Source organism: Populus trichocarpa, chromosome 4 (genome assembly GCF_000002775.5).
Source record: "Populus trichocarpa isolate Nisqually-1 chromosome 4, P.trichocarpa_v4.1, whole genome shotgun sequence".
In the NCBI taxonomy this organism is placed as follows: Eukaryota; Viridiplantae; Streptophyta; class Magnoliopsida; order Malpighiales; family Salicaceae; genus Populus; species Populus trichocarpa.
Window position 1 is genome coordinate 21633089 of NC_037288.2, and position 9785 is coordinate 21642873.

General features: G+C 36.9%; 2 protein-coding genes across 7 annotated transcripts; one reads left to right on the forward strand and one right to left on the reverse strand.

Annotated features, from left to right (window-relative positions):
• The first annotated feature begins 533 nt into the window (after positions 1–533).
• Positions 534–4002, forward strand: LOC18098185 (histone deacetylase 19). Of its 4 annotated transcripts, none has more exons than XM_024599816.2 (8): positions 534–654; positions 1024–1600; positions 1822–2262; positions 2406–2636; positions 2851–2921; positions 3009–3066; positions 3479–3550; positions 3697–4002. In XM_024599816.2, exons 2-8 carry the CDS (start codon positions 1070–1072, stop codon positions 3796–3798), a joined length of 1506 nt encoding a protein of 501 aa, XP_024455584.1. In that variant the 5' UTR covers positions 534–654; positions 1024–1069; the 3' UTR covers positions 3799–4002. The 4 variants fall into 4 exon arrangements, with proteins under 4 accessions (XP_024455584.1, XP_024455583.1, XP_052307988.1 ...); XM_024599815.2 differs by having other exon boundaries at positions 555–654; positions 1014–1600; XM_052452028.1 differs by having other exon boundaries at positions 594–654; positions 1009–1600.
• Positions 4003–4828: 826 nt separating this feature from the next.
• Positions 4829–9775, reverse strand: LOC18098186 (chloride channel protein CLC-e). Of its 3 annotated transcripts, XM_052452027.1 has the most exons (7): positions 8869–9772; positions 8579–8779; positions 8281–8421; positions 7955–8145; positions 6470–7030; positions 5800–6008; positions 4829–5410 (listed from the first exon to the last, which is right to left on the reverse strand). In XM_052452027.1, exons 1-7 carry the CDS (start codon positions 9668–9670, stop codon positions 5380–5382), a joined length of 2136 nt encoding a protein of 711 aa, XP_052307987.1. In that variant the 5' UTR covers positions 9671–9772; the 3' UTR covers positions 4829–5379. The 3 variants fall into 3 exon arrangements, with proteins under 3 accessions (XP_052307987.1, XP_052307986.1, XP_052307985.1); XM_052452026.1 differs by having other exon boundaries at positions 5757–6008; positions 7955–8421; positions 8869–9775; XM_052452025.1 differs by having other exon boundaries at positions 7955–8421.
• Between the last annotated feature and the right edge of the window lie 10 nt (positions 9776–9785).

Genomic DNA, 9785 nt, shown 5'->3' on the forward strand with positions numbered 1-9785 from the left:
AATTTTATTTTATCAAATTGAATATTAACTCATGTCAAAATTTGTTATTAATATCATGAGAGCTATATATAAAATCAATTAAAATAAAACATCAAACTTAGTCTTAAATAAACTTAATATAAAAGAATTAAATTGTAAATAAAAAAAATTAAGTGAACAAAAAAACAAAACATTACGAGTGACTATGGCAATCTACAAGGACTGTTACCTTTCTCTTGTATTGCATTTTTATTTTTTTAGTATTTTTTTTTCATATTACCTTGTATGTTTATAATTTTAAATACTATTTTATAGTTTATTGAATATTAATTTTATAAAATCAAACTATAATTATTAAATAGGAAGTAAAAACATCCAGTATAATAAAAATAATTTATTTTTAAAATTAGAATATTAAAACCATCTAAAAACATAAAAAATTTATTTTAAATAAAAAAATTTAAAATTTTAAAAAATACTGTTCACTGCGTTCCATCAAGTCATCTGATTCAAATATTTCAATATACAATGGGCTCTATACGGCCCAATATTGATTGCAGAATGAAGTGGTCAGGCCCATTTATGCCCGGTGAAGCCGTCATGCCCGTCTCGCCACAGCCGTCCTCGATTCCAAACTAGTCTTCAAGAAAGCAGTGCAGTGCAGTGTCACATTAAGTATATTTTAATTCTTCTTCTTCTTCATCATCATTTGTTCTTCGGTTTTGTTTGTTGATTAATCTCTGCGACTGCTCATTTAGTTTTTTTTTTTTCTGTCGTTTTTGAATATTTCTATTATTATTTGATTTGCTTTAGTTTCTCTTCTTCGATTTACTCCGTCAGGTAGTTTGTTGGTTTCACCACTATGCTTGTACTGGTTGCTAGTAATACCTGGCCATGAGCATCGTTATTCCTTTCTTCCATTTTTTTTCTTTTAGGGTTTAGGTTTTTGCTTCGGCTTTCAATTTCAAACACCTCTTATGTAATAAATTGATAGAAAATTAAATAATTAATCGACAAATCTAATTTCAGTTTAGGGTTGTGCAGCTGCAAGTAGAGAGATCCGTGTATCCATAATAATTAATAACTAACAATGGACACTGGTGGCAACTCTCTCTCGTCCGCTGCTCCTGACGGGGTTAAGAGAAAGGTTTGCTATTTCTACGATCCAGAAGTCGGCAATTACTATTATGGCCAAGGTCACCCCATGAAGCCCCACCGCATTCGAATGACCCATGCTCTGCTTGCCCACTATGGTTTGCTTCAGCACATGCAGGTCCTCAAGCCCTTTCCTGCTCGCGACCGGGATCTTTGCCGCTTCCATGCCGATGATTATGTCTCTTTCCTCCGCAGCATTACCCCTGAGACCCAGCAGGACCAGCTCAGGCAGCTCAAGCGCTTTAATGTCGGTGAAGATTGCCCTGTTTTTGATGGCCTCTACTCCTTCTGCCAGACTTATGCTGGTGGATCTGTTGGTGGTGCCGTCAAGTTAAATCACAACCTCTGTGACATTGCTGTCAATTGGGCTGGTGGCCTCCATCATGCTAAGAAGTGTGAGGCTTCTGGTTTTTGTTATGTCAATGACATCGTGCTTGCAATCCTGGAGCTTCTTAAAGTGCATGAGGTTTTTTACCATCCCTCTCTCAGCTATAGACGCTAACATAGTTGCTCAATATCACCTTTAAAAATGCCCGGTTTTTTTTTTAGGAAAGCCTTGGTTTAATTCAATCTCTTCTAATCGCTACTCCAAAATTGAACGGCACTTATTGTATCATTATTTTTTCACTTAGGTTTTCAGGTCTAATCTTATAATCAGATTTTTTTTTCCTTTCCATGTCTTTGCAGCGTGTTCTGTATGTGGATATCGACATTCATCACGGTGACGGTGTGGAGGAAGCATTTTACACCACTGATAGAGTCATGACTGTTTCATTCCATAAATTTGGAGATTATTTTCCCGGCACTGGGGATGTACGTGATATTGGATATTCAAAAGGAAAATACTACTCTCTTAATGTTCCGTTGGATGATGGGATTGATGATGAGAGCTATCATTTCTTGTTTAAACCACTAATTGGAAAAGTAATGGAAGTTTTTAAGCCAGGCGCTGTGATTCTCCAATGTGGTGCCGACTCATTATCCGGGGATAGATTAGGATGCTTCAATCTTTCAATCAAGGGCCATGCAGAGTGTGTTAAATTTATGAGATCTTTTAATGTGCCATTATTGCTATTGGGTGGTGGTGGCTACACCATTCGAAATGTCGCTCGCTGCTGGTGCTATGAGGTATGATTTTCTTGGTAAATGATCCTTTGTTGTTTTGCATTTGAAACGTATCTTTCTCAATTATTTATGAATTTGATTTGAAGTAATTCTTTTAATATCTTCTTTTAACCTACTAAGTTTTTGATGCGTCTAATACATGGCAGACTGGAGTTGCACTTGGAATAGAAGTTGATGATAAGATGCCTCAGCATGAGTATTATGAGTACTTCGGTCCAGATTATACTCTTCATGTTGCCCCTAGCAACATGGAAAATAAGAATTCCCACCAGGTACTTGAGGAAATACGGTGCAAGCTCCTTGATAATCTTTCAAAGCTTCAGCATGCACCCAGTGTCCAATTTCAGGAAAGAGTACCTGATACTGAGCTTCCGGAGGTATCCTTTGCTTATTTTTATAAAGACAAAATAGGTGGCATTGATTCTAATTGTTCTCACAATTCACAACTAAGATTTTACAGTTTATCTACTTGGGCTTCACATTTAAACTCTTTTTAATAGTCTAGGATTAACTTGTTTTATAGTTCATGAATAGAATCATGTCTGCTAATTGATACTAAACAATATGTCATGATTTATTGAGAATGATCAGGCAGAAGAAGAACAGAATGAAGCAGATGAGAGATGGGATCCAGATTCCGACATGGATGTTGATGAAGAACGGTATTTTTTGTTCTACCAAAAAAAGGGAGAATAAGTTTTTATAGATTATTTTATGTCTTCTGTTTACTAATTTACCTCTATATACAGCAAGCCATTACCAGGCAGAGTCAAGAGAGAAATAGTTGAAGCTGAGCCAAAAGAGTCGGTATGAGGAATTACAATTACCTCTTTATCTTTTCAGAATTTTAAATTCATGATGTTGGCCTATGAATGGACTTTTCCTGATACTCATCAACTGTCTTAACCCATAACCTTAACAAGATATCCTTTTTTTCTGGTTCTGAAAGGGGAGAAAGAATTTTGATAGTTAACTTTTGAGAATTTATCCCAGGTGAATTTGGCAGGAAGAAGTTGCATCATCTGCTTTCTTCAACCAATGATAATGCTAATGCTGCTGTAACTATTAAAACAATTTTTTTTTTTTGGGGGGGGGGGTTGAATTATTATTATCTTCCCTCAACACAAGATCTCCTTGTGTTTTTTCCCAAAAGCAAGATTACAAAATATTCATCGGTACATATTCCAGTTTTGAATATTTTTCACATTCCTTTTCACAGGAGGGCCAGAAAGGAAGTTCTGGGCATGCTAGAGGCTTTGATACAACAATAGCCGAGAATGCAAGTGGAAAGGTGAGCTTAATGCGCACTCCTGCAAGAAAAATCGAATATGAAACACACAATGCGTTACTGTTTATAGATTACTCAGCACACAAAATTCTCAAGGGGACTTGCTTCTATTACTCACAAGTTTTACTGATTGGCATAAACACATGCAGGCTCTGGATGCTGGTCCTAAGCAAATTGATGAGGCAGGTGTGAGAGTTGAGCAGGAGAATGTGAACAAGGCATCTTCTGATCAGATGTTCTCCAAGTCATGAGTAAAAAGTACCATTCCACAAACTGTTCTAAGTTTGTGTATGGTTTCTCGAGCTCTGCATATACGAATACAAACTTGTAAAAGCCTTGAAAACCTGAATGGTTTCATCTCTGAATACGGGTTATTTAGTTAATGCAATGTGTACTGGATGTTATGGAAACTTCGATTTGAAATTCAAAATAGAGAAAAAAAATATTTAATGGAATTCAATTATTTTTTTTCTTAAATAATTAGTGATGAAAATTGTGATTGTTTTACCTAGAAGCAGCATATTGTTGGATTTCCCAGCGTGTATGAAGAGTATATTTGGACACAACACCCCTACAAAAGATTGAAGTCTTTGAAAGTGAAATTCACACCAGGTTCATTGGTGACCCCTGCCACTGTGAAGCCACCCGTACTTGGATTTCCCAGCATGTATAAGAATAGGTAGACGGTTATGGTTATGTATAAGAATAGGTAGACGGTTATTGTTTTGACATATTATGTTTTTTAAAATATTTTTTATTTAAAAATATATTAAAATAATATTTTTTTATTTTTTAAAAATTATTTTTAATATTAATGTATTAAAATAATAAAAAAATTAAAAAGATATTAATTTAAAGTAAAAAAAAATTTAACTTTTTTAATAAAAACAAACAAGATCTTATTCTTTTGATTTTCTGACATGTGCACTGGAAGCTATAATTCAAATTTTAACGGTTTTTAATGGAAGAATATATTTAAAAGTATACTAATAGTTGTTTTTTAAAGTATTTTTTATTTAAAAATATATTAAAATATTTTTTTTATTTTTAAAAAATTATTTTTTATATTAATATATTAAAATGATTTGAAAATATTAAAAATAAATTTGAAAAAATTTAAATTTTTATAAAACACAGTTTAAAAGTCAGTTCCAAAAAATTTCAAAAAAATAGCCTAAGAGACTTTGGCTCCAAAGTCTACAATGTAAAATATGACACAAATGTAATAGTTGACGGGCGTATGCTGCCTGCCATTGCACCAAATAATTTGAGACAAATGCAGGAAACCAAGCTGATTTGAGTGGTATAGCCAGAGCAGAGCAGAGCAACTTTGTACTTGCTGTTGCAGTGATCGGGTTAGCACTCACATCAAGTATGTATACTTAGATAGATTATCAACGCAAATTTCAATGACAAAGATAGACATGGACCACGAGAAAACAAAAGATAAAAAGCCACCGAAAGAAGAAGCACCAAGTTGAAGCACCCCCAAGGCCAACCAGTAGCACAGGCCACCATTGTTTGAGAAACCGACAATCCAACAGCAGGCACCGTCATTTCAGGACCCTTACTGTATCCTTGCAGAGGTTAAGTTTTCATCCTATTCCTGCTGTTACTCTCAACTCAATTAATGGCATATGGATTGCAGGGGATGGTCCTTCCTCTCTCTATGATGCTGTCCAGCTCCACTGTCACTAAAACGATAACACAGCCTCTGCTAGCCTCAAACTGGTATTAAAAACTAGGAAACTATTAGCATCAGCCAAATATCATATCAAGGCAGACTGACTCCTCATCCTTGTATAGAGGCCCGGTCTTTCTAACATGGGATGCTATCTGAGGGATTCTCTGGTCGCTAGGGCTCTGTAAACATCCACCAAAAACATAAAATAAATCGGTCAGACAACATGGTAGGAAGGACAGTGGTAATACACTAACAACTTAATTGACATTTAATTTCTTTCTCTTTTTCTTCTCATACACGAGGAAAGAGAAGCAGGTGTTCTACTTTTTTAAACCAGATTTTATCCTTGTTTTGATTTCCCAATATTACAGCACAAAACATGATTAATATTGTTGAAACTGCAATGGCATTGATAGAGTCAATTAGAAGTAATGAGAACGAAGAAAAGCATGACATGACCATAAATGAGCGTTAACGCGACCAGCCAGTTAGTTGCATATAGCAAGTGATGTTTAGTATAGTTACTAGCTAGTGGAAGTGCTGTCTTCGCTAAATGTTGTGTAGAAACCTGAAAGTCACGCTGATACATTCTCTGTCCAAAAGACCTACTGGTTGCCTCTTGTGATCTTCAATATGTTCTGAAACAACGGGAACCTGATTCACACCATGCCTATCCATGATGATCTGCACTGAGAGAAGATCCATACTAGGCTTTGCGATCCAGGGTACTTGACATCTTTTTCCATCTAAGGAACACAATTCAGTTACTAAAAGCTCCTGATACAGAAACAGCCAATCAATCAAGATTAGTAGACGGATGTGGTAATTGCAACAAGCTATTAACATGGCAGGTGCTTTAGGAACTCTAAAGTAAAGACCAAGTCATCAACACCTTTAAATTGAATCTATCTGTTCCTGTAGTATGCAGGCAGAATACCGATATTTCAGTAATACCCAATATCAATGTACAGATAAATTTAAAATTTCCATTTGCAGCATAATTAAGCAGTGCTTGTTAAAAAAGATTTCTACCAAAGCATGCCTACTTGAAGAACATAACGGAACCATTTACATTTTGTCTTCTGTCTTAATTTGATTTTAGAATCCTTAACCAAGTGATTTTTTTTATTTTTTTGGCCTTTTTTCACATTTATGACATCTAAACCTTTTCAACACAGCAGAACAAACAACTGAAAGTTATGGGGTGATGAAAATTTGTTCAAGGAAGGGTCCCATACCTTGGTTATCCTGTTTTCAGACTTTATAATTTTGCTAAAATCATCAATGTCGGCAAGAGTCAGCAAACCAATTAAAATATTATTGTCATCAACAACCATTGCACAAGACTGCTTTTCTGCAAGCATAAGACTCACTGCTTCAGTGAGTAAAGTGCTCATGAGAACAGTTACATATCTTGTTCTCATGGCTTCTGAAACTAAAACGTTCTTCTCGAAAACTTCAGTTTCAATACTAGAATCATCTATGCAGAGAGAACTTTCAATTTCACAAGGGTTATTTTCATAAGGTGCCTTTTCGGTAAGTACATAATCAGAGGACAGTCCACTTGTCTCGGAGGAAGACATTTCAGGTTCTTGAGTTGGGCGCCTGTTTCCCTCATTGAGTTTTGTGGTACCTTTGCCATCCCTTCTTCTTTTCTGTCCAGATGTGACCCATGAGGACAACCCTACAGCTCCGAGTAGTGGTAGAACTATTCGATAGTCTTGTGTCAATTCAAAGAGCAGCAAAACTGCAGTAAGAGGTACCTGACACACCCCTGCAAGTGTCGCAGCCATTCCAACCTGAAACGGGCATCTCCCAATGATCAATGGCATTATGCTTTTTGATGATTTAGAGTATTCAATCAAAAAAGGTTTACATGTATGGATGGCTAAATGTGCTCAACAAAAAATCATTTCAACAATGCATGATGATTCCAAGCTACCTTGTGGTAGGCATCTCTGTCCAAAGGTGCCTTTGTAACTTAGTTGCCAACTATATCAGTAGCCTTAGATGAGAAATTAAGATGCCTTGTGAGAGATTCAATCATGATAGCTTTCATTTATGTTGAAGGCATCATGTAACTTAACAGAACCGTCATCAATCAATTAATACTCAAGCATTTAGTTCAAAAGGAGTAGCTTTGTTTTAGCTTCCATTAGTTTACAGCCAATAGATAAGAATGTTTTATCCTGATTACATATATTTTTATTTGAATAAAGTGAGAACTTCCCAGCACTCACTGCAATTTTTTTCTTCTGTTCCATCTTGAATCTTGTTATCTTCCAGAGATGAATCTTTTTATATATTTACTTAACTATAATTACACAAAGAACATAGCAGCAAGGTTATGGTGTACTTGATTTCAGTAGAGATTAACTTCAGGGTGGGTCTGCTCCTGTTGAGACTAGTTATTGTTCATCGAAAGCCAACAAAGGGAGCAAGGAATTTCTGTGGTGATCTACTCCCTACCATTTAATAATATAACAATTGTCAGGAAACATGAAAGCTTTGCATTCTCCTTTTCAGAAAGTGAACTAATAAAGCCACATCAATCTACACTTCTTTGTCCTAAGCAGTGGCAATATATATGCTGACGGTGGATTATTGAGTTTTGTGATGCATACCATAGTGAGTTATCATTGTGCAAGGACCATAAAAACCAGTAGATAAGAACTTGAATATAAGAAATTATGATGCTGTATAATCATGCATTATAATAGTACCAGCCCATAAGCTTGTGGTGATGCCACTTCCAAGAAGGATAGTTGAAGTGTGGGACTAGATTGAGCAACTGCAATATTAATGAACTTCCCATATGCCATTCCAGTTGCAGCACCGATAAAGAGGGATGGGGCATAGTAGCCTCCTACTAATCCAGAGGCCCGGCATAAGGAGGTTGCAACTATCTTGACTCCTACAAGCTGAAGCAATAGGTCAGCTGAGAGGCCCTGGACAAATGGCCGAGATTCCAACAAAATGTCAACATTCTCAAAACCCCAGTATAGGATTTCAGGATATGCCAAAGCTATGGTGCCAGTAGCCAAACTACCTAGTACAGGAAACGCAGCACTTGGAATACCAACAGTGCGGTGAAGATGATTGACAGTTGAGAGCATGAAGGATGTGCATCTAGATAAGGTCAATGAAACCAAGCCGCAGAGGATACCCAGCAAAAGATACAGTGGAAGTTCTGAAAATGAGATGAATAATAGCTAGCTTTTTTAGGCTTTAATAGTAAATGATAAAAGCTTGAATGATTAATTAAAATACAAGCAAAACCAACCAATCAACGTAGAAGAAATTACGTTGACAGCATGTGCTACTAGTAATTGAATCTTTTTACTTACCACTCGGGGAGCGGAAGTCATAGTCGGGGACCTTAAAAGCTGGTTCAGAACCAAGACCAATTTCTGATACAACAGAAGCTACGACAGCGCTAAGTATAACCATAGAAGTGGTGTTTGTGAGTGATGTTTTTGAATCACTTGGAGATGGCCACAACACCGACTCCACAGCAAAAAAACAACCAGCAACAGCCGCATTGAATCCTGTTTTTCTTTTTTAAATTCTTTAGGAAATAGATAATAATTGACTTCTTTTTTGTAAAACAAAGCGAGAGATGGAGAGAGAAACAAACCAGACGAGATTCCAGCAGCAGAGCCAGCAGCTAGGAGGGAAAGTTTTGTTTGATTAGAATTGTGATTATTAAAGACAGCGAGAGAAGCAATTCCTTTGGCTACGGAAGCACCAATCTCGACACTAGGACCTTCGGGGCCAAGGGAATTACCAGTACCAAGAGTGAAACAAGCAGCCAACGTTTTCAAGAAACTAGGAGCGGCGGCGACAGCAGCCACTGGTAGTTGTAGCCATCCTTTTTTATCGTTTTTATTAGTAGTACTACTACTACTGGTAATAATGGTTGTTTGAAGGTGGTTCAAGATGCTAACGATCAAGCCGCCACAAGCAGGGACGGAGACAACTCTTAACCAGTTAGAGTCGAGAGGCTCCTCTCTCAACCAGGTAGCACCCCTATAAGGAATTCCATCCCAGAAAAAGTCCCGTATTTCATGCACTGCGTTGTTGAACAGCACTACAGCTATCCCAGTCAAAAGACCCACCAAGCAAGATGTTATTATTATACCGGAATTACCACCACCACCACCACCACCACCATCATTTATCTTTCTGATCAGTTTTGGCTTTTGATTTTCATCGTCTTCATTGCTTGCAGTTGCAGTAACAGTAGCATTAACAGTACTAGTGTAATCTCTTCTTCTCTCAGCTGGGGTTAACGGGGCTGGGAGGGCAGTGGGGATCCCAATCTTTTTGTACTGGTAATAGCGATAATTTGAAGAGGAGGAGAACAATCGGTTTCTTCTGGAGAGGGAGAGGGAGAGGGAAGCAGAGATGAGCAGTCGTGGAGGCAATGCACTTCCCATTGATATCCAATTTGATATTACCTTCTTCTACATCCTCCACCTATCCAATTCATATATCCTATCCATCGTCATTATCTTCGTTAAGTTTTACTAACGGATCTTCTCTAATCCATTC